This window comes from Tigriopus californicus, chromosome 3, assembly GCF_007210705.1.
Source record: "Tigriopus californicus strain San Diego chromosome 3, Tcal_SD_v2.1, whole genome shotgun sequence".
Taxonomy (NCBI): Eukaryota; Metazoa; Arthropoda; class Copepoda; order Harpacticoida; family Harpacticidae; genus Tigriopus; species Tigriopus californicus.
Window position 1 is genome coordinate 3,435,705 of NC_081442.1, and position 24,360 is coordinate 3,460,064.

The 24,360-nt window shown below is 41.8% G+C and overlaps 3 protein-coding genes across 4 annotated transcripts; 2 read left to right on the top strand and 1 right to left on the bottom strand.

Moving 5' to 3' along the window:
• Positions 1 to 3: 3 nt before the first annotated feature.
• Positions 4 to 4,029, top strand: LOC131877853 (uncharacterized). Its single transcript, XM_059223667.1, has 5 exons — positions 4 to 380; positions 1,564 to 1,724; positions 1,796 to 1,902; positions 2,592 to 2,794; positions 2,974 to 4,029. Exons 1-5 carry the CDS (start codon positions 187 to 189, stop codon positions 3,740 to 3,742), a joined length of 1,434 nt encoding a protein of 477 aa, XP_059079650.1. The 5' UTR covers positions 4 to 186; the 3' UTR covers positions 3,743 to 4,029.
• On the bottom strand, positions 3,927 to 14,586 carry LOC131877849 (acyl-CoA synthetase short-chain family member 3, mitochondrial-like). Of its 2 annotated transcripts, XM_059223663.1 has the most exons (14): positions 14,570 to 14,586; positions 14,125 to 14,408; positions 13,911 to 14,055; positions 11,317 to 11,461; positions 10,644 to 10,740; positions 10,373 to 10,581; positions 9,688 to 9,769; positions 8,649 to 8,795; positions 7,539 to 7,649; positions 7,217 to 7,416; positions 7,000 to 7,145; positions 5,284 to 5,506; positions 4,191 to 4,366; positions 3,927 to 4,114 (listed from the first exon to the last, which is right to left on the bottom strand). In XM_059223663.1, exons 2-14 carry the CDS (start codon positions 14,364 to 14,366, stop codon positions 4,019 to 4,021), a joined length of 2,019 nt encoding a protein of 672 aa, XP_059079646.1. In that variant the 5' UTR covers positions 14,367 to 14,408; positions 14,570 to 14,586; the 3' UTR covers positions 3,927 to 4,018. The 2 variants fall into 2 exon arrangements, with proteins under 2 accessions (XP_059079646.1, XP_059079645.1); XM_059223662.1 differs by lacking the exon at positions 14,570 to 14,586 and having other exon boundaries at positions 14,125 to 14,481.
• A 1,111-nt stretch (positions 14,587 to 15,697) lies between these two features.
• Positions 15,698 to 23,070, top strand: LOC131877859 (myosuppressin-like). The gene is made up of 4 exons (XM_059223677.1): positions 15,698 to 15,853; positions 20,707 to 20,937; positions 22,033 to 22,074; positions 22,140 to 23,070. Exons 1-4 carry the CDS (start codon positions 15,850 to 15,852, stop codon positions 22,244 to 22,246), a joined length of 384 nt encoding a protein of 127 aa, XP_059079660.1. The 5' UTR covers positions 15,698 to 15,849; the 3' UTR covers positions 22,247 to 23,070.
• The last annotated feature ends 1,290 nt before the right edge of the window (positions 23,071 to 24,360 follow it).

Consider the following 24,360-nt stretch of genomic DNA (forward strand, 5'->3'; position numbering starts at 1 on the left):
CGCAGCCCTGATGACAATTCCGCCTTCAGTTCTTCTCAGTGGAAAGTCCTTTGGGGTTGACAATTCCGGTAGGACAACGCTGCTCTCCCGCCCCTTTTTCGGTTCGGCCCCGCCCATCTCATTGATCCCTGGCTGTCCGGTTTGGTGAGTGCGCTTGGATTGAGGCCTTGATTTGGGAGCCTGGCCATGTCTCCGCCCACTCGTGTCAATGCGGGCGGTGCCTCTGCCGGAGGTGTGGGTCATAGTAGTACGAGCGCGGGCTCGGCTCAGGACCTGTTCCACGCGCTCCACCCTCGCCGCCTCATCCCGGAACTATGCCACCTGTTCTACCATCAAGGCTGGTTTTCCGGCACCGGAGGAGGCGTGTCCATCAAACAAGGGTGAGTGCCCGCCCTGTTTTTTTGCTATAGTAGCTATGATTTGACCCCTCAATGTCAACGAACCGAGGCGAAGGAATCGCTTTGAAAGACCCGTTAAAACCCCAATCAAAAAAAATCGATCGGGTTGATCTGCTTTTTCTTGCACTTGTAGGCCTCAAGGTTAAATTGGGTTGGATTTTCCCCCTTGGTCAATCTGCAATGGGTTGGAGTGGGACGGATTGGTTGAATGGCACGTCGGAACAATAGAGATAGAGATGTGCACTGCCAACTGCAGCCAAAAATTCTTATCTCCTGAATCGTTCACTTTATGCTAAATAACCATTCTTACAACCACAAGATCTGGTTGAATAGATGAGCTTGGCCCAGTTTGAGCTCAAAACAATCCTTGGGGAACTCGGGGGGAGGGGGGGAAAGGTCAAAGTTATGTAGTACCCATTACATAAAATTCGAATCATCGGCCCGCTCTTGGTCAGCTGCATAAGCTTTTGACAACACGACTTTGAAACGAGCCCCTTTACAAGTAAATGATATAACAATACCCTGCCTTTAATTGAAGAGATCTACGCTTCGTATCTGATTACCTTGATTCTAAAAGTGGCTCAGAGTTGCTGTGACCCAGAGCAGGGCCTATTTGGCGGGAAGCTCGATCGCAGTCCACATTTCTCGCAAATCGTGGCTAATCCCGTGAAAACTCGAGCCCTAAATCCAATTGGCGCTGTGTTGGTTGAGAATTGGGAAGGGAAAGTAATAATGCATGGGGGAGCTTGATTGAATTTTCAACTTCAGTAGTACAATGGGTCGTTGCTTTTAGCTAATTTGGGGAAATCCTACTCCTAGCCCTTGATACTGATTGAGGGAACGATATTGAAGATAAAAGAGAAAATCGTATCAACTGATTTAAGGCTTATTTGCCACCTAGAACTTTCTAGGCTCCCTGAATTTCTGGCTAAACCATTAAAAACCCCGGTTCTTCTTGAAGTCTTGATTTCATGATTCTTTAGATTTTTTTGACAATTCTAATGCCTCCAATTATATTGTCATAGTTGTAATGGCACAACACGCGGATGCTTTTATCTAAGGGTCTAAGGTATTTTCAGTTGTGGCTCAAAAGGCCAACTGACGATAAAAGTCTCGCTTTGCCCTTTATTTTATATACAGATTAAATCAAAGTACTTGTCTTTAGGTCCAACATTTACGTGGCACCCTCTGGAGTACAAAAAGAGCGTTTAGAGCACGACGATCTGTTTCTGTTGAAAGGGGATGGCTCCATTGCCCAAAGCCCGCCCCAGGAGAAGAATCTGAGCCTCTCACAATGCACGCCCTTGTTCATGAACGCCTATCAAGGTACCAAAAAAAACAAAATCTACCCAAATTCTTGAATCTGTCGTTGATTTTCATATCCACCCTCAATTTAGAGCGCAACGCCAACGCCGTGATCCATAGTCACGGGAAATACATCGTTTTGGCTTCTCTCATCTACACGGGACCCGAATTCCGGATCAAAAATCTCGAAATGATTAAGGTACGTCACGTGACTTCTGTAGGGTGCTTCAAAAGTAATTGACAGTGGCCAGTTTTCAGATAACCGGTTTTAATGTATATGAGTGTAATAGATCAAAAGATTTATTTTGGTACACAAATTCAAAGCCACCATTACTTCTGAACGTAATACGCTTTAAGTTTAAAATAAAAATCCTGACCAACTCTCTTAAAAAAAGAAGTTGGTCAAAAACTAAATGTTCCACAATCTAAGAGAATAAACTAGCAGGATATTCTTTATGCTCCTCACCCTTTGGAGGCCCAAAAATGTTTCTAATGAAGTAGGGCAAGCCTCAGGAACATTTTGTGGATCCTGGTCAAGTGACGGAATTTTTCACTGCTTCCGATTCATAAATCAGTCAGTCCAACTGTTTCTCATTGTTACACATATCAAACCTCATCAGGAGCACCTTCATCCGTGTATGCAATCTGATTTACTCGTCTGGTCGGAGAGAAATGAAAAAAAATCAATGAACAAGATAGGAAATCTGATTTATATCAATGAACTCTGGGTAGTCCATATCGTTTGAAATACACCACAGATACTGATTTTCGACCTTTTTCGCTTTGGGCACGGGCTGTGATGGCAAAGTGGCTTTTATTTTTCATCTCCATCAGGGAATTCATACGGGCTGTGATGGCAAAGTGGCTTTTATTTTTCATCTCCATCAGGGAATTCATCATCCTCTGGAGAACCGCGCATTCCGATACGATGAAGAGATCATCGTGCCCATCATTGAGAACACGTGTTTCGAGGCCGATCTCAAAGACTCCATGTTGGACGCCATGAAGCGATATCCGACCTCCAACGCCGTCATGGTTCGTCGCCATGGGATTTACGTGTGGGGAAAATCTTGGCAACAGTGCAAAGCAATGTACGTAGCAAACTGATGACAAGCTAGCACTTTCGAAAGATGAATGAGATCTATTCAGTTGATGAGATGGCGATGTCATTCGGTGGATCTTGTGTTTATGTTCCACTCTACCTCCCTTCCCTACATCCGGGTTATTTGGCCTTGGGCTTGAGATAACTGGATTTTGTTTTCGTTCACAGGGCGGAATGTTATCACTACCTCTGCGAGATGGCTGTTGAGATGGAGAGACTGGGTATCAATGAATACACACACCACAACGAGGCCATCGTTCCCACGGTCTTGTCCAAACCAATCACGCCAGTGACGCCCAAGGCTGAGAGCACACCAGCTCCCAATAGCACCGCAACAGTCCCGGATACGCCCAAGACTCCCGTTGCCAAGGACAACGGAACCACGAGTAACGGCGGAACTCCCCACAACAAACCCGCGGCCAGTCCCAAGAAGACCCCCAATACGGAGGGCAAGGCCAAGTTGAATGGCGTCAAAGGAGGGAAAGTGACCAAACCCAAGAACAACAAGCAACAGGGCAACAAGTGGAATAACCGAAAATCCCCTGCCGGAGCTCGTGGAGGACCCGGGGGACCTGGGGGCTCAGGTGGGCCGCAAATGGGAGGTGTGCCTTCGCCTTGGGGTCCACCAATTCCTGGTTTGATGGGTATGGGCCCGATGATGGGACCTATGGGCCCGATGATGCCCCCGCATCCCGGCATGTTTGGACCGGGCGGGCCATCCAGTGGCGGACAAAATAGTGGCGGGCGAAATGGAAGAGGGGGTGGGCGTGGAGGTGGGAGTGGGCGCGGACGTGGGAGCAAGAAGCAAGGAGGCGCCACTACACCCAAGAACACTAATGACAAGAACAAGACTCCGAATCAAAGAGGCGGCGGAGCCAAAGGAAGAGGGCGGGGCAACAAATTAGGGATGTCTAAGAATACAATTATGAATTATTAGGATCAGGAGGAGGCCAAACGGTAGCTAGACGGGAAGAGGACAGAAGAACACGCGTCCAAACTAATCTCGCCGGGAATTTATCAAATCCTTGCTCAAATTATTCTGGCCCTTATTGTTCCCAATGCCATCCATCTACCTTCTGTCTGCATCCTCATCGTACACTTAATTCAAACATTAAAACGCATTTTCAATAGACCACGCCCCAAGCTCTATTGTACACTCAAGTACAATCTCATCATGGTAAACGTTCTGTAAGGAAGAATAAACATGTTCTGTTCATATCTCGACACTGGCGTTCTTGGCAAAGCCAATGTTCCTTAATATTTCCAGAATAGGCTCATAAACCAAAGCGTCCTCGATGGTGGGTGGGATCTGAGTGGAAAAAGAGGTTGGTTTATCAACTTGAAGTCGTTTTGAGCTGTCACTCGGAAGGGTAAGTTTTACGTACCTTGACGTGTTTGCCTTGAGCTAGATCAGCAATTGATTTTCGAGCCGTTTTGCCCGATCGCGTTCTCGGCAGTGCCGTCACGGCAACGGAAAGTTTGAAAGCGGCCACGGGTCCGATCGACAATCGAACCATTTGCACAATTTCCGACGAGATTTCCTTGGCCGTTTTGTGTCCATCTGTAAATTTCATTCGATTGGTTTTTTCCAATCAGAAACATTCAAAACGACAGGAATTCATGAACGAAAAACTACTGAAGAAGAACAAAATCATGGATGCAAATTACGCAGTGAAAACTTCGACTTGATGCAGTTAATGGATTATATCACAGAAATTGTAATACTTTCCATTGACCGTGACAATGTTAAGATAGTTGTCAGCCGACTTCTTCAGAAGGCAATAACGCATTTCGATTCTTGATGATACCAGCGGCTTTTGTCCCTTTAAGTCCATGAGATCAGAGAGCAGATGAAAAAACTTTTTATTCTCGAAGGGAGATAGGTGGACTGATACGAGGTGCTTTCAAAATCAAAATGCATTCGCTTCATATCTTCTTGATCAATGATTTAACTAACGCCTTAGAATGCAAAAAGTGGAGCAAAGCGCGGCCTATTTTGAACAACTTTGGCACGATTCAATTTCTGTTAGCGCTTATCATGTTCAAGCTAATTTTGTTTGATCCCCGATCACGTCGACGCCACCCTTGCCAAGTTCAGGGTGATGTAGTTGTCGACCGCGCAAAGGGGCGGGGAACAACGCTAGGAAATAAAAAAAAATTGACCACGTCCATCTGTCCTCTCCAACCACCTGGTTTTTCGTGCCATTATCAGCTCGTCCAGCAGTTGTTTTATCTTCATTCCTTAGAATGCAAAATCAGACTATGGTAGTCTCAGCTGACGTGAAAATACTAGTGACAGATGAAAAATAACTGAATCATGATCAATTGTAGCAGAAATTGAATCATACCAAAGCTACTCAAAATACACTACGCATTTTTTTTTATTTGGGCAATTTAAGCTTTTACACGAATATTTAATACAAAGCGGGTCCATTTTGTTTCTGAAAGCACCTCGTACGGTACCATGCCATCTGTTACCTTTTCTCATAATGAAGAGGGCCAACGGGACTTGACCCTTCAACTCGTCAGGGACGCCAATGACCACTGCTTCCTCCACATCCTCATGCTCCTCGATGGCCTCCTCAATGGCCGAAGTCGACAGGCGATGTCCGGCCACATTAATGACGTCGTCATCCCTGGCCAACACTTTCACATAGCCGTGCTCATCTTGCATCCCTGCGTCCATAGTATCATAATAGCCCTAGGCCAGGTTGAAAAAGGCCAAAAAGAGCAAGCGGGTGAGAAAAGGGGGACCTTCGTGACGACAAGGCTTGATTATTGCTTTTCCAAGCTGGTCCAATCGCCCTCGTTTAATCAAAATCATCATCCAGATTTGATCCAACGTGAGGAACGATGACATTCGTTTTAAACTTGCCGCCAAAAACCAATGGATGTCTAATTCACCCAGATTTCTTTAAAAAGACGTTTTAAAGCAGGTTATCAAATAAAAAAAACGATTGATATGTTAGTGACTAGAAGTGTGAGCAACCCTATGGATCAATCCATGAACCACTGTGGAATATGTACTGTAATGCCAGGGTCTAAAGAACTTACAGAATTGTCATTTTGAAAGAAAGCCAATACATTGCATTTTTCTTTTAATGATACTTACCCCATTTCGTTATAATTACGAAATTTTAACTTTCAGCTTGATCGAGCAACTGGATCAAGATATACGCCCTCTTCAAGCGCAGTACAATAGAAGGCATAGCATGAATAGATTAGCTCTTTGTAATCAATTAACAGCTCAGAGAGCTAGATCATACGTTTTGTATAGAGTTATGTAGCGAGCTTTTAGGAGGCATAACTTTTGACTCAGAAGTTCCATTGAGCTAAAAATTGAACTACATAGTCGTAGCGACCTAGAGTCAGTCTCATTTGAAGAACAATGCAATCAATGCTTTGACTCAATTTCGAAAGGTCAATTCTCGCCCCAAGGATCCCCCTCCATATTCCAGTGGTTTATGGTTACTTTGAGTACGTCTGTGTAGGCGTTGCCCTAAAGGGTTGGGCGCCATTCAAACATAGATCACGTGTCGTAGGACCATTCCAATGTATTAGTACTCGGTAAAAGAGTTACTTGAGAATGAATTAAATATTTTTCAATTTTTTTTAAACTCGTCGGGGAAACGCCATGAATCGGCTTAGAAATGGAGATGTTTGTTCCACTGAAGGGAGCGTAGTGTCCAAACGAAATTACTAACTGATGACCTTGTTTAATCATTCAGGCCACACACTTGTCTAGTTCAATCTACCTAAATGATTTTCATCCCAAGTGTTTTTGCATGTTTATGACCAAAGACGAGGCCGATTGAAACTTATTTCACGGTCCACCCAGTAAAAGCTCTTGATAACCCCCACCCCTGCAAGAATGTACTTTTCATATGTACATGCCACACTCAAAACCGCCTGTGGTTGATCAATTACCAACATCCCATCCCTTCGATCTGGGTTCAATTCAAGGGTTTGCTTACTGATCGTAACAATCAATTGGACCGTTGGAAATGTAGAAAGCCGGCATTTTGTCGGAAGGAATGTCAAGCACATGCTCAGACCATGATAAATGAACGAGTCCATCAATTCTCTACCGGAGATGGATGGATGCTGAACTTGAGACGCAAAAATACTTGACACGAGGAGTGTCGCCAAATATTTCGATCCATTCCCAAAGTGATCCTTATTGATGGATCTTACCGGGTACTTGGTGAAGTAGGTTTCCTCGAATTTGCTCTCAGCTTGATACAGGGTAGAAAATGTTCCAGGTGGCATAGGAAGCTTACACACAATTCGCCCCAATTCCTCAGCTTTGGCCTCTTCACCGCTCTCATTCAAGACTTTCACTAAAACAAGACCGTATCAAAACATGACCTAACAACCGCTGCAAGTCCGTCCGTCACCCTATCCCACTTACCATTAAAGCCTGGCACAGGTAGGCCAGTGACGTCCTTGGGTGGGTAAAGGCCATTACCCAGTCCCACACAAGTGGCTGTAATGGCGTGTGCCGTCTCAGTTTGCCACCAATGATCCAAGATCGGGACCTTGAAATTTTGGGCGCACCAAAGGCGGGTGTCATGATCGCAGTGCTCGCCAGCCACAAAAAGATATTTGAGACTTCGTCCGACAAGGGAAAAATAATTTTGGAGATTATTAATTAGAAAAGAGATCCTGGATGAATGGAATCTGGTGCGGAACAAGGCGATTGAGTGTCTTCATTTCCGATGGTGTCGCCCTACCTGGAAATGTCGTATTGTTTTCCATCGAGGATATCATGATCCACTCGCTTGATGGCCCTCAAGGCCGTGGGGGCAGTAAAAAGGCCGCTCACGTTGTGCTCCGAAATCACTCTAGAAACGTGCAAGATAAATGTTCAGTTGAAGATTTTTTGAGGTTTATCATTGGCTAACAACAAAGGGTTGAAGTAATTCATTTTCAAATATTAATAAGCTGGAAGTGAATAGTGCTCATTTTAACGACGAAATTGAGGTTTTACGAAAATGTTCCTTACCTCTGTAACTTGAAGAATAGATTTTAATGGGTGAGAAATGTGTTTTTTTGATTTAGTAGTTCTATGTTGTGTGCGTTATTAAAATGATTTCAAGATCTCTAAGACCTGAACTTGTACAATAATTCACAAGACACTGCAATAAAATTCTGAGTTGTTGTTTTGCTTCATATCTCATATAAATAGATTCTACTAACCGAAAAATGAAGAATTGACAGATCACACAATGAACAATTTCGCTTTCGATGCAAAAGGGATCATGATGTAATTAAATGAGCAGCACAAAATAGTTTCATAATCTGATCATGATCCAAGATGGCTAGTTACTTGCAACAAGCATTAATTGAATGAAAGCCTTGGCGTTCATTTTAAGCCCTATTGATACTATTGGAAACCCGTACCAGCACTCACTAGCATTTTTGAATGACCAATAATCACCAGATCGACAAGGGGAAAATGTATTTTCTAGACGATAACAATACCAAACGTTGAGCCAGGAATGCTTTCCTTCACAAACCCTATACTGTTTAACTCAAACACAACGTCATCAAGATCCTACTACGTCTTGTTAGTCGACGGTCGAAATCTTTAGAAACACTTTCATGCCATATTCCGTTTCACAACACGTGGTTCTTGGAAGGCATTCTGGATCTCATCGATTCATTTAACAGCCTCTTCTTCTGATCTTCTGGTAGCATCCTAGCAGCGCCTTGCATCCACGATACGCTGTCGGTCTCGACATTGAGATTAGTTTACACGACCCACGATTGATTATAGGAAATTCATGTTGGCACGACGCGTATGAATACAGTTGTACACCTTCTCCCAATCTTGGTCTCACCTGAAGAATTGGCCCGCATCTGGCGTTCCGACTGGTTTTCCTTCGTAAATGATCGAGGTATTGCCATTCAAGAGAGGAGAATAGCAGATGTATTCGTGTCCAACGATCCAGCCAAAATCCGAGGCTGCCCACCAAACCTCATCCGGGCTAAAGGCCGACCACCACAGAGACAAAGGGAAAATTTGCACATCTCATCTCGATTGGATGGTTCAGGTGCTTGCATACACTCGAAGTTTCATAAACAACTAATATGTTAATAGGAATCCAGAGGGTTAATAATTTCTATGAGGTCTTTGAACTATCGGACATTCCTGAGACTTCCTGAAGTTAGGCATTAAGTCTTGAATTTAGGTAGTTATTGTTTCTAATATCTCTGGTTATGATTGGACAAATGTGCAAAAGGTGTTCTCCAATCGTATACCAGAGACACTTAGATGGATGTTTTACAATTATTGTGTTCGTGATTAAATGTAACTTGAATGCCTTCAATAACATACGTCTTGGTCAAATTCAATGCGGTATGCTTGTACTAGTGCATCATGCATGAATTCTTTCAAACATCTTCGTCAAAAAACGGGCAAATTGGCAAGGGTCGTGATCTTACTACACAAATCTAGTTTTTATCCAGCTTCATTTGGTGTGTGACGTTTAAAAGTAGCTCGACTTGTTGTATGTAGATTGATTACATACATCAATTCCAACTTGTTTGTAAAACGTATGTTGCATTAGGAAAGCAAAGTCGCAGCTAACCATGATAGCTTAAAGTTTGTGCTTGACATTCATTACCAGTACCGTCTCTGGGAAATTTGAAACCAGAGCCTGAAACCTTGCTTGCCAAAAATGCCATTGAGGGATGTTCTTAATCGATTACATGGAGTCTGATTCAAATTATGAAATCTCCTTTTCGATTTGTTTGCCTTAAGTCCGGCAACGATAGGAGTTGTGCTCTTCTTGAATTCATTGGTGTGGATGAATGGCGTTTGGTGTATATCAGAAAGCTGATATCGAAAAAATCTGTAGATGAGATGTGCAAACATTCCTCATTCCATAAAGGGCATTCATAGTCCATTTATTGACCACGGCATGGCCTCCTGTTGGATGCTGAACCCCTTTGGGAGTACCTAAACAATAAAAATGGGAAACATAGGCTCAGCATTTAGACATAACTCGATGCCAAACGATGCAATTAATCCAAGTCAAATAATGGACCAACACTGCTTTTTGGAATTGCCATTTATTAAATCTCGCTCGTAAGGACCAAATCCACGAATGAGGGCAATTTTGCACCGAGCCATCCTCGTTATGAATGCTCAATTCGCATCGGTTGTGCTCCATTACTCTCCAAATTGCCAGTGTCTCATCTTGGTGGACTTGGCAAGCAAACGCATAAGTAAGTAGATAAACGAGCTTTTCGAAACAACCTCTTCTACACTGAACCAATGATAATGTCGATCTCAAGGTCGCAGCAATCGGTCGTCTGTACCTGACCAAATCTCATCATGGGCAATGAAAGTCTTTTTAGTTTCGTCTTTCTAAAGAAGCCATGAACCTGGATATTTCCTCTTTTTTTTCAAAATGTGTGCCTCTGAGCACTGTAATGGTACTAGGTCAATTGGCCACAAAATAATTACTGAATAAATTTCACCGGCCGAATCTGCCCATTTTCGGCTTTGGCGTGCTCTTACTGTTAGTCTTAATCGTCAGCTGACGTTTAGTTTTGTTACCTGTTGTTCCGCTTGTGTAGAGGATATAAAGCGGATCATCCGAATCCACCTCGACACAATCGTGAGATTGGCCTTTGCTCAGCTCTTGGTCCCAATTCAAATCGTTTGGTTTCAACACGGATTGGGCCAAATCAGGCCTTTGGTACACAACAACCGGGATATCGGGTGCGTTGGCCAGTCTCAAAGCCTCGTCAATGATGGGTTTGTATCTGTAATTGGAAGCTAGTTTTTGTGTTCCAAGTAGTTTGGGTAAACAGGCATCCATCCTTACTCAATGGTTCGAGAGGGTTCCACTCCACAACTTGCGCAAAGAATGGCTTTGGGTTGACAATGTCGAATACGAGTCGAAAGCTCTTTGGCAGCGAATCCTGCAGACCTTCCAAAAAGTTAGCAATCAACTCCAAATTTCTTTTGATCAGTCTCAAACAGAGTTAGTCGAGCGCCACTGAAAGCCACTTTCCTCTGCCTTTGTCCTCCCCAAATAGTAAAACAGCTTCATAACTTGGAACACGCTCCTTGTTACTGAACAATCTTGCCATTTTAAGGTCGCAAAATATCTTCCAGCAGTTGCATTGAGACATAACCACAGTTTTACATTTTCATGCCAAAACCAACTTGGGATCAAGATCATACGGTTTTGACAGTGAAATGATATCGCATAAAATGAACGATGAAAGATGAAAGAGATCTTAAGAATTACTCCGTTGTCTATCAAAACTGTTTTCTGGGAAAGTACGCCTTGAGTGGCTACCCTTGTCTGGGTTAACTTCCGGTTCGGAACAATAAAAATATGAACCCTAACCTTTAAGGTATTCCCAATAGATCAATCCCATTGGTTGGGCAGATATTATTTGATTATCTAATGCGAAGACCTTGGCCGTAGTGACTCTGAATTCTTCTGCACGGAGAGTAGGTAAACAATAGTAATACGAGATACCACTTGCCTCCAAAAACCACAGAGTGTGGAGCTCCAAGACGAGCGGATGCCAGCATGGCTACCACAGTTTGAGGAATCATGGGCATGTAGATCAAGGTTCGATCTCCTTTTTGAACTCCCAAGCCACTGAGAATGGCCGCCAGGGAGGATACCTTAGGGGAATAATAGCATTCAAATTGTATTCTTCTTGATAAGTGATGGGGAAAGCAAACAGCTGGCGTCATTCTATGTAGCAAAACTATAGACAACATGCCCAGCCAACCTGCACTGAGGGCAGATTGAATTTGTCATTATTTTTTTCTATTTGCCGGTTTTCTGAGGCAAACAGTATTTTGATATCGAGGCAAGGTATTAGTGCAGTGACAGAGCTAGACGAAAACTGACATTTTTTGAGTTTTTTTTAGCACAACTCACTCGATTCAATTGCAATCGGTGAGAGTTGGTTGTCATGTTTGTCAGAGTTCTTCCTCTGCAAAATGCCCAAAATCAGGGTGCCGGGCTAAATTTATCGTTGAATTTCCTTTACTTTCCTTTACTTCACATGGCTAATTCCATTGCCGTATTGTTATGATCAGAGGGCCAATTTGAAATTGATTTGCACGTGAAGCATGAATTAAAGAGTTTTCAAATGAGAAGTTGATTTTTTCACGTGTGGATGTTCTGAACTGTGGAAAGAAGAAAATCAGTTACGAAAAACTCTCCAATTCAGCTCAACGTGCAAATCAATTTCAAATCCGTCCTCTAGTTATGATGTTTTCCAAAGGCCTAACGAAAAGGAATTTGGATGATGGGTACGTTTTGTATCCTAGTCAACTGTTTGTAATTCATTTCCTTATACCCTACTACATCCCTCAATATTCGCTTTAGCTCATTTCCATTCACCTATATACGTCTCCTTCTCTAGGCAATAAACATCTTTTACACACCTTCTCCCATGATGATACAACACTACGTTATGAAACCAATCCAAACAAGATTTTAAAGATGGCATTTGGGAAAGATGTTGTTTGGACCCTAATTACTTTAGTTGTAGCATTGTCTCCACTAAAACTCAACAGGTCTGATGACACGTTCGTTCTTTTGATACATTTTCAAGGTACTTCCAAGCCAATGTCAAAAAGTCAAACTGAGTTTGGACGATATCTCAATTTTTTAAAGAAGAACCTCTCTTGGGAAGTCACCTTATCACAAAACACAAGACATAGAGGAAACAATTGAGCTTGAAGCAGGAATATCAAGATGAGGTTTTGAACACATTTTTAAGGAAATATTCAACACAACGAGGGAGGTAAAAACCAAATTACACATGATTCGATTACGGTACAGCAAGTCATTCTAGATTTCTGATATATCAATTGCAACTATAAGCCGTCAAATAGCAACGACAGATGCTCCAAGAATTGCTTTCGACTATATAGATAAGCTTTCATTTACCGAATGATAACGAGAAATTGGAGATAAAAAACTTTGCCAAATCTAATAATTGTCACCTTTAGGAGAAAAGAATTACAAGGTGTTTCGACAAAGAGGGCACTTACAAGAATGGTTCCACTACCTTAAATTCACAACCAATAACAACAAAATATATGCCATAAAAAGTAATATCATGTGTGAATTTGCATTGGGAACATTATTACGATTAGACGCATGGCTTTTTGACCTAGCGCCCTTTCATAACAATTGATTGGTCCCATTGCCGAACGGTTCTCGTCAATATTTTGGTTTCTTTGCAAGCATTTTTTCGGTTCACGATGATGTCATTGAGTGCCTCAATGTGTCACCAGCCCATAGTATTTCTCACAGCCTCCATGGCCCCCATGCCCAAAAGCCCATGGGTTTAAAGTCAGGATATCATTCATGCAGTATCAAGAGGCAATGTAACTCAGGCAAGCAGGGAATGGCAAGAATCGGTGGCCAACGAGACTCAAATGATGTAATCAAAAAGTCGATAACTCAAAAAAGTTTGTTTGATTACAATATTTTTTTCAACGGAAACACAACCAAGTATGTGCTTGTTATGACAGATTTTTTTTTCCTTCTTAATTACGAACCTAATGGGCTAGAGCCATGTTTGTGAGTGCCCATACTTTCGAAACGCCCTTCATGTTACAAAAGGGTCATAATCGTTCCTTGATATATGAACTCGTATAATGAAACTTTGGTCAAGCGTATGGAGTGTGTTACCAATAGCAGTTTATACATGCATAAGATGAACACACTCAATCACTCGGCAATCTGAGGGGTAGTCCAAGTATACCGGATAGGCACGTGCCTTGAGAATGTTGTGAATTTAACTCAATGCAAAATTAATACTAGAGTTAAAAGTAATGGGTTGCACCTCAAAGCAACCACTGCAATATCCGGCAAAGTAATTGCTAGTCAGTCAACCAATAATGAACCTTCTGTGCCTCTCAGGCATACATGTAACCCCACCCTGCCCATGAATTAAATAAGTTTTGTTAAACACAAATTCATTCAAACAAGATACACATTTGAACTTACGTTCAGTAAGCCACTTTTTCAATAACGCTATCCGTCATCTAGATTGGATTAATCAACTTCTTTAACTAATATATGAATAAGAGTCATTCGAGATCTCACTTCTTTTTGAAGCCTCAAAAATGAGTATGTGTCCTTGTTTCCGGTGATGGGACTATCCCAGATAAGAGCATCTCTATTTCCTCGCCCCTCATCCACATGTCGATCCAGAGCATTGTAGCATAAACTTAATCGTCCACCAGGAAACCTAAAAATCCCTTTATATATCCGAATCTTTTGTTTCCGAGAAGGGTCACAAGTTTTGTCGTAGTCCTACCATTTCGTGAACGGAGAATTGGCATCGTCCAAGACCTTGGTCCATGGTTTGGTCCAGATGATATTCTGGGAAATCTCTCCCCAATACTCCTCTGGGTTCTGGATCGATTTTTGGAACTCTTGTCGATACTTGTCGCCCACCAAATCAAGTTTTTCCACCTCATGCAAGGCCCTTCGACACTCCTTTAGCAGCCTTTGGGGATGACCAAGAATGGATTTGCTCAGCGATGACCAACGATACATTGTCGGTCTTGGATGATGCCAAAGCGTACTTCACACTTAAATCTACCAAAGGAGAGAGAGAGACATGTACTCCTTGAACGATTCGATGAGTTAGGTGCTTTTTTCTGGTCAGCTGTTGGCCTATGATGTCTCGGCAACAAGTCCAAGTCAAACAGGTTCATTTTAGCACCAGAAGAACCGTCAAAAGCCGCCAGTCCGCGTACCAGTCTTTACATAAAGGTGTTTAGCCAAGAGGAGCGTTTAAATATGATTCCTTTCTGAGAATTACGTCAATGATGGGTTGTGAAATTCTCGTATAGAGCAGGAAACGATTGGTTCATTCAAAAGTGTGTTGATTTTGAAACACGTTTCCGAGAGATAAGACCATTATGTGGCTTATCATCTAAACACTTGGCGACTTTAACTCTAGATTTTACACCTCTTTTGGACGCTAGATTCTCCTCTCCCTTTTCGAGACAGTCTTGAAAAGTCCAAAAGTCCAACGATTAAGGATGCCTGAATGCGTATGAAACAATTATGGAACTAGTAAAAAGTTATTCATTCATTTTAGGTGAAAGGACTTGAAAAAGCCGAGAAGACCTGCCTTCTATGGGAATCCCCAATTAACATCAACAAATTTCGTCTTGTGTCTGGAAATTTGGCATTCTGAGTAGTAATGAATGCTTTTTTTTCTCTTTTTGAGATTCTTGGATTATCGGTCAAATTAAATGGGTAATTATTAACCTTCAATTTTTGTTCGTCCTGATTTTAGCTGAAAAGCTAAAAATGTCACCATTGTCTGTCAAATCAGTCGTGGATTATACTCGTATAGTCAGTTCAATGTGTCAAAGTCCGCTTTGGGAAATTCATACACCGCAGATATGCACAAGTTGCCTAAAATGACTTGTTTTCCAAGTTTCCAGCTATGGCAAACCATTTTCTTCGGTCTTCAAGCTCTCAGGTAACATCCTGAAATCATGCTTTCAAGCAACAGCTCATTCATAATAGTATGTTTCATTCAAACGAAAGTTAAGGCGAAGTAAGCCTTTGGCAAAATCAAAGAGAATTGAATTTATTCAATGATCTCTTTTCCTCTTCAAAGCCAAAACGGATGAACCTTCCCGATTCGAAAGCAACCCCGCATTCGGTATTCCTCTTGAATTCCCGATCTCCACTACGATATATTTGTCGGTGCATTTCCAAATTGACATAATCTCGAAAATTCCGCCCGCCAGATCTTGCGACAGCTTCCTTCCTTCTGGCCTTTGTGGATCTCTCGGCCTCGCAAATCTCCAGTCACAACCAAAGACCGGGTCTTCGACGCAGAAAAGGCCGTTACATGGGCGATTCTTCGGCCTTTCCTCTTCTCAGGCTCTACGAAAACAAATGGTCCGTGACGGAGGCCGAACCGAGATCATAAAGGCCTGGATTCCCACTCCACATTGAGTTTGTTAGCAAGTATCCTCCACCGAGTCAAGGCTTCATCTCCAAACATAAAAAAGACATGCGTGAGTAAAAATTTGCATTTTCATATGGGGGATATGAATTCACTTGGAGGTTCGTTATTATTTGAGCATTTCCTCTGCAACTTCTCTCTGGAGGGCTTCGATCTGGTTGTGACGACTCGACCATTTGTTCGCCACCCACTTTTGGGCGGGGTAATTTGGGTGACGATTTGTCATCATGTCAAGACTGTGGACAAGCAGAGAGGTCAGAGTGCAAAGGATCGCCACTGAAACGAGCTTGAAGTGGCAACCGAAGCATCGATTACTTGTCACGGAAAAACACACTAGCACAGAGAGACAGAGAGAGTTAGAGGAACAGGGTCAGAGAGTATGTACACTGTGACCATACAATTCCTTCTCCTTGTTAAAGCTCTAGTAATTATGGAATGACCCTTGTAATATCGTTCAAAAAGGAAAAAAAGGAGAATGGGCGAAACATTGTGCGTTTAAAGTTGTGCATACTTGATACTTGACCGTGATTTTCTTCATCATTTTGTCATGGGGTTTAACTAAGATGACTTGCTCCGAGAATTTGGGATCAACTTTCACAACTATCTAATGCATGTCAAAAACATTGATTCTGATCGGTCTAATATCTAAGATAAAATTTCGAGCAAAGATGAAATTTTTGCACTTTAAATGGCCCAAGCAACAGCGGGTAGAGCGATAACATTATGTTTCATTAATTACTGTAATCAAATATATAATCAATTGGGTGGTTGCGTACGCTCATCCACACCAATCTTGATTTTATATTGGAATCCAAGCCCGACATTCTCCCCATATGGGGCAAGAACTTTGTGGTCATAGTGCATGAGGTACATGTTTTGTAGAGGCTTGTGCTCTTTGAGCTCAATTCGTGGCAAAGGTGCTAGAGAATTGAACCATGACTTTAGACTGATCTGAAAACGCAATGGATCATTTGGATGGAGCTATGATGTCTAGAATTTATAATCTTTATTGCAACAAGACTTTTCTCATTAGATCATTATTAGTTTTACAAATATTGATAAATGACTAGGACATGATGTTAATTCTGTCCCATTCTGGGTTCTAGGAGCTTATTTCCGTGATTATTTCTTTCTGTTTAAAAACAAGAACGAAATATTTCTCACTAGACAGCGTCAATTCATCGATTTATGAGATGAATGAGGTTTATTAGAAACAGAAAATAGAAACAGAGACGTACAAACCTCGGATTGTTTAGGATGCGTAATTTTTGCAATTTCTTGAAGTGTTTCTGCATAAAAATGGAAATATAGCAGCTTTGTTGTAAAAATCTGATGTCTAAGGAAAGCAATACATTGTTGGGATATATGGCCATTTATATGCTAGATATGAAACTGATTTGTAAATATTTTTGATTTAGATTCACCAAGTCAATACTTTTTTCTGTATTTTTGCTTACTGCCAGTTTTTCTGGGTAACATTTGTTCGGCTCACAGCTAAACGTACTGCTTTTGAAAAAAATCTATAGCTTTTTGTGTTTAGTTTATGGGTTTAGAAAGAAATGCCTTTCGGAGTCGTTATTATCTATTGATAATTGTGCTGTTGTTATTACGAATAGTCGAAAGTACTGCGACGACCAATGAGGCTGTATTAGTTCATAGGATTGAATTGGTTTTAAAAGTGGTGATATCCTTTTTCATGACTAGATTAAGTTTATGAATACATATATGCTTTCATTGCATATTTTCTTGCAAGTTATTGACAAGAAATGATTCGGAATTAGCCAGATTTGAAGTTTCTTTATAAGTACATCATCTGTATACGTTTTTCGACCAATTTTGGCTTTTAGTCAAATTAAAAATGATCTTCAAGTACCGAGTGCACATATGGTCCTTAAGCCTCTTGCTTTTTCCTGTGTCAAAACAATAATGTCATTTATTAAATAAATATCAGGTGAGTGTAACAACACGGATTCGATTACTCGATAGGTTCTGATGTTTCAAAATACCAATGCCACGATTTTCCGGTAAATTTAGTATCTCGAAAGTCAAAGACTGGCTAGGATAACATTTTTAATTTGCCAAGATTATCCTAAAACGAGCGTGTGATGTTCCCACAAAATGATTAACCGACGGTCCATTTAGAAGTTTAAGCCATATTCATGGTGAATGAAATCAATTTAAGCTATATTGATCCCATTTAGTTAAGGATCAATGTTATAAATAAGAGCAGATCCTTGTTTTGAACTTATTTCATGGTCCACAATATCACCCTCAATAGCTGTCAGAAATCCTGGCAATCATTCTCGAGTGTAAAAGCTAATATATCTAGGTACATCAGCGGAGCAGCAAATCATTCGCTACCCAAAAAAAATTTCAATTGTTAATCATTACAAAGCGCACTGTGTGGAAAGTATCTTTATGTAGCTTGTGCAGTCTCAGATCCTCGAAAACCGGTTCAATAGTACCTTTCTGCTCTGCTCAACTTGATTTCTTTATGATAGGTAACAACCGAGCTCTTCTTTTAAGCTCTCGAGGGAATCTTCCCTCGCCATAACGGGATGATATAGGTCTTAGGATTTATACTTATTTAGGGTTGACCTTGGTTTATTTCCGTTGCAATGGCAATAGACTAGTTCAGCGAAAGCTATTCCAAAAAAGGCTCCTCATCAATACGCTGTCACTTTTTGCCAGATGAGTTGCACATTCAATGCATTTCAATCGTGCTTTTCCTCTGAAGAGTCTGACATTTCTACAGTAGAACTCGTTAACAATCACCAAGATCAAGCATTGGTGTCAGAACTTTGTGATTAGCTTGGACAAGAAATACTGTGCGACTCCTTCAAATTTACCAATGACCCTTGCTATTTGATGACACAACTGGGTCTATTTTTTCAAGCCTAAATTGGGATCAGATCAAGGATTCCTGGCCAGACACTTATTGAGGCGACCGAAGGCAATGTAAAGACCCTGGTTTCGGGGGATCTGTACATTCATGAAGTTCAATGAGAAGTCGGGAAAGAACAATATTTCCTCTGGAGAGCTCGGCAAAGTTTTGTTAGCAGCTGGTTGTGGATCTCTTTGAGCACGATTAATTGCTTCATTTCGATACGTGTCATCGTTGGCCAGATCCCTGGAGGCCCCATTAGCTCGCAAAGTATTGTATTTCCAAGTATGGGGTCATATATTGAGAGATCCTTTATGAACTTGGTCACGCCTCAAAAGGCCGAGATATGAGCATCACAATCAAAGAAAAACGCTCTCAAGAGAGGGTCGTATGTACAGAGAATTTCACGGAAGGACCATCTCTTGGGTCCAATAACTACTTCCATGGACGGTTGGGTTAGAGATGTTCCACGTCGTTTCCATTCATTTTTGTAATGCATGAGGACACTTACAAGTCTAGCAATCCCAAGCGACATGGAACGCACGCGCTTTTCCCAAATGTGGCCAAGAAAAGTTCCATAAAAGGACAACGCGAAAGTTGAGCCTCTCTGATGGAACTTGAGTAAGTTTGGCAAAATTGGATTACCATGCTTGTCGAACACGTTTGATTTGTTGGGATAATCAGAGCTAATAATTTTCTCCCAAATGGAAGGTCTATGTTCTGGCTAATGAGTCCACTTGCTGATTGATTCTTTGGCTAAAAAGAGGGCGACAAAATGACAAACCCTCCGGTGAACATTTTTTGACGATGGCTTTCGTTTTCAATGTGTCAATTAGTACTCACGGACCTCTGTCTTCATGACTGAAAAGTCATTGCCTTTTTGAGTCTTCTCGACAAAATCAGTTAGGATTTCCTGGCGACGCCCCGTGGGGGGCTTCACAAAATATGAACAATATATGCGGGAACGCCTCAAGTCTGAAGACGATTATCTGTGATCGACAATCCCAGGGTTGAATCAACTCTCCTGTGGAGTGTGGACCAACTTTTCCATTCGCCAGGGGGGCAATGTGCTCATGTAGTACGTACGTATGTACACAATAACGGCAACAATTTCACATCGCGGAAGAACACATAAATCACACTGTAGAATTGCCAATCATGCCATTGTTGATGTGGTATTTTGAATGGCAAAGGCCGGAAACAATATTTCAAACAAAGCCATTAAAGGTTTTAAGATCAAGGCAAGTCCAGGATCCAAATCGGCCATTAACCTACTTCACAAGTTGACAAATACCTTTTGACATGACGCTGACCTCTAAAGGGTTGGGATTTCCCGTCAAAGAGGAACAAACACTTCGTTTGCTTCATGATCCACGTGGCTTATTTACCCGCTCTTCATTACGTTAGTGACGTCCACAAAATAGGACCAGGGGGAAAACCGTGAATGGCGTCACTTTACGCGTATCTTTAGGACGTACCCAATAGGTTGGGCAACCTCTCTTTAGTTTGTAAATCAGAATGGCACATGCAAAATAGATAATGATGCACTGCTTGGTTTCTCTCATGGTACATGGGTAACCAATGTTGAAAGATTGTAACTCTTCATAATGCATATTCATGCAACTTGCAGCTTAAATGATCCCGAGCAATGATTACTTCACGGAGGGAAACTTCAGCTTGTCAGAGTGTCTTCAGTGGTAGGTAGTTGTGATGGGTTTGCGACCGGATCCAATGCCAATAAGGTGTCACATTTCCCGAGAGTGGCAGTAGCGAGCTTTCTGTTTATCTAATGCTATCCAGAGTAACTTTGGGCAAAGTGTTGGCCCCTTCATTTTGGTTGGGTGTCTTTGTTGTCACATCTTTGTAGACAAAGTACTTTACCAGATAAATCCCTTGAACCTCCTTCATGTTGATCAAATGGATGAGTCAGAATGCATGCTCTGCGTAACTTTTGAAAGGTCTGGGATCAAATACCAATTAGGGACCGTTCCCAAAGCGAGATTTTGACTTCTTTTTTCCAGATCGGATATCTTCGTCCTCGCCCATCACCCAGATCCTGCTGGTGAGCCTAGCTTTGGCCATACTGGCCTTGGTCATCCAACCTTCAGAAGCCAGATCCGTGGCCTTGCCCAGTCCACAATGTCATCCCGCCGTGGTCAACACGATGAAACCCAGAATCCGACAGATTTGCAAGGCTTTGGAGGCCATTTGGGAGTTTTCAGATGTTATGGAGAACTACTTGGACGAAAAAGGTAATAATAAACGACTTAGAGAATGGCTACTTTGATGACAATGTGGTGAAAAAAGTTCATGCGGATGCACCAGGGCTCAACGAATCCGTGGTACGAGCGTACTCTGCATTAATAAGGCTGGGGAATGCCTGGTTTTGTCGCGTTCCTGGAATGCATTTAGGAGTGCCAAGAAATTTTGACCGCAAATGCCACTGTCTTAGAAATCAGCCGAAACTTGCGACGAAACTTGATCTGTCAAAGGCCTGCTTTAATAATGGTCTTGAAGTTGGCGGCCTGCTAGTGAGCTCATGCATGAACTAGTGCGTCGTATGCATAACGGCAAGCAAGGTCACGCAGTCTTGATCATTAATTGGAACGGGTTGTCTTATCTCGTTGGTGGACGTGTTGACAATGAATGTATCCTGTTAATGAGTATTTTGTTAATCCTTACTCTCCCCTCCATATTCGTGGAACAGCCTTAATGGAACTCCTTGATCAATACATGTTAGGAGGAGTGCAACCCACCAGGGACGATTTGGACCACGTGTTCCTCCGGTTTGGTTAGTCGCCATGGGTGGATCCAAAGCGATAAGCCTCTTTGAAAAAACAATGTGACAAATATCTCAATGTGTCCTCCCTTGGGCCTCTTTCATAGGCATATGCCTCAATTATCTTGTGCCCCACAATGATTTTTAAGGGGGCAAAATTCAAGTAAGGAAGGTGTGAGCGCTAGAGGTTCGAGTTCGGTTCGGATTGATTTAAGGCGGTGATGGGTGTTTTAATTTTTGGGACGTGTTTGGGTCTGGGGTAGAGACTACTATCCTGGATTACCATCAATCTAACCTGGGCACCACGAGCATATCATCACTTGGGCTTGGTTTCATCTCGTTCCTCACTTTCACACCCAATGGAACGTGGGCTACGGGATTTTTCTTTTTATAATCCGATTTGATCCCATGTAAAAGGATTGCTTTCAGGCTTTTATGCACTTTCGCTCATCCGTGGTCTTTCGGTTAAAGTGGCAAGCGCACTGCCCGTACTGCCTTCTAAGAAAGAGCGAGGTAGTTATCCAATCAGCTTGAAGTTATTCTGATTTTTGTTCCACATTTCTTCCAGAAAATGACGAAATTAGCGAGGACAGGGACGATTACCGACCAGGTAAACTTTGGTTAATTCCCCAGATACTCAGATGAACGGGAAAACAACAACCCTTCTCTTTTTAGTGAATCCCAAATATGTCCATAACTTGTCCATTCCTGGCGTGAAACGGAAGGCTGAGGATGTGGACCACGTGTTCTTGCGTTTCGGTAAGCGTAGTGGGCTCTACTAACCGGTCTGGATTGCCGCCTCTCCCCAATTTTGTCCCGCCATTTTTGAGAGAATCCGCAAGCAGAGTGACGCTTTTCGGTTATCTCCAAAAAAGCTCGAGTCAAGACTCCGAATCCTGAATTTGCTTCCTCCGTTTCGAGATGCTTTCAAAATGTTTTCTCCCAAGCGTTTGCTTCTCAATTGTTACCACGCCCCCTTACCCACACACTTATCCACCCACCATCCCCTTTTTGGTCCCGTTTTTTAGAATCATTGTGCGAGTCTCCAAATACTTATGATGCTGACACCTCTGTTCCCACAATACTACTAGTATTACCACAAAAACGACAATTGTGGTCGTCATTATTGCTAACTTACATTCCTACTGTCCCCAGCATTCTCCTTCTAAGTGAGTGACTCTTTTTCGCTACACAAAATACTATGATATACCATGCTACTATTGCCAATGAATGTACAGAAGTCCTAATAAGCAATTGAATTCGTTTTCGATTTTGCATCACGCAATGTGCAGTGAGTACCAAAGCCTCGTTCACCCGCTTCGATTGCCGACCATCCCAAATCGAAAGCACCACCGCCCCCATTACATTTCATGATTATGATTTAAATCACTACTATACTGCTACCACTACCAACGACACACCATCTTTGTTGTTCCATGTTTGCGTTACGCACATATAGAATATCATTCAGAGTCATTCCCATTCATGATTGTACTGCTGTTGTGCCATCATCGCCGTTTTATCTCAAACGAGTTTGATTTCTATTTTCTTTGCCTATCACGACGACCAGTGCATTTCCTCCAAAAAAATAAAGCGTTTTCTACGACATCATGTATGATCTGAATCAGACAAGGACGAATTTCCACATCCCCCTTGGGCCTTAAGCCATTTTCATTGGACTTATCAACATCTATGCGTGGTTTCAAAACCAGATTTGTGGTGAATGATTGATACAGTCATCCCATTGTATATGACTAGAAAGCTTCTTTATCAAGATAAATTTCTGTCAAAATGGCGACAGAAAGACGGATCTCCATTTCCCTGTATTCCCACTTCACTTTATGGGCCTTGCAATATACAAAATGCGGTGTACACTTTGTCCGTCAAGCGTACTTTCTTAGTTTTTATGTAAAACAGCCTGGTGGAATAATACAGAGCAGATGGGGATGATTGTTTCACATTGATTTAGAATACTTGTGATTTGCTTGTCTTTAACAACATCTTTTAAAATTCTTACTATAGTTAGGTACTTTTTTGATTGGAGACATTTAGTAAAAGGCTAACCTAGCAATCTAGCTTGTTTTTTTATGTTGTCCGGTGGTCTAGGGCCTCCTCCTCTTGGTTTAGGGGTACATAATAGCCCTGGTTAAATAATGAGTTCTCGTATAGAAAACCTCTCTTTGGGAAAAATCTTAATATGGTCGTATGTAAGAACGTTAATATTCATTTATGGTTTGGAATTCCTAGGTTCTTTAATTATGCAAGTGATGGTGTGAAATCATATGAAATTAAAACAAAAAAAAAAAATATGTTGCAGTTTACTCGCACACGCACGTGAAGTACTGTTTTAGCCGAAAAGCGTCCAAAGCTTTATTTTCAGTATGATCTATTGCCAGTTTGAGGGATGAACTTCTGGCAATAGAAATCGTCCAAATTCCTTTTCAGGTGTTAATCAAAAGTTATGGTTTCATGCTTTTTGTTATAGGACCTATGAAACCCTTAAGGATCAAGGAATGCAAATACCAGATGAAAGAAAAGTGATTTGAATTGGATTAGTTTACATGGTTTGCACCTACCACAGATTTCATTTCATGCGGACCATTTCTTGTGAAAACCAATTCACATGCCTACGTCGAAGTAGGTCGCTTCTTTCTCTAGCTGGATCAAAGTCCCCACTTCCAGATTCCTAACTCAAAAGATTGACATCTGGTTAGAACCCGCCATTGTGTAGATAATCATGTTTTGATGATTTGATCCGAAGGGAGGAATACTATACCTATAATGGGGTAGACAACCTAAACTATTTTACTGGACAATTTAATACAATGCCGAGCAAAAAATTCGCCTCTTTACTTCTAATCGATTTGGAATCCAAAAATATGCAATGCAACATCTA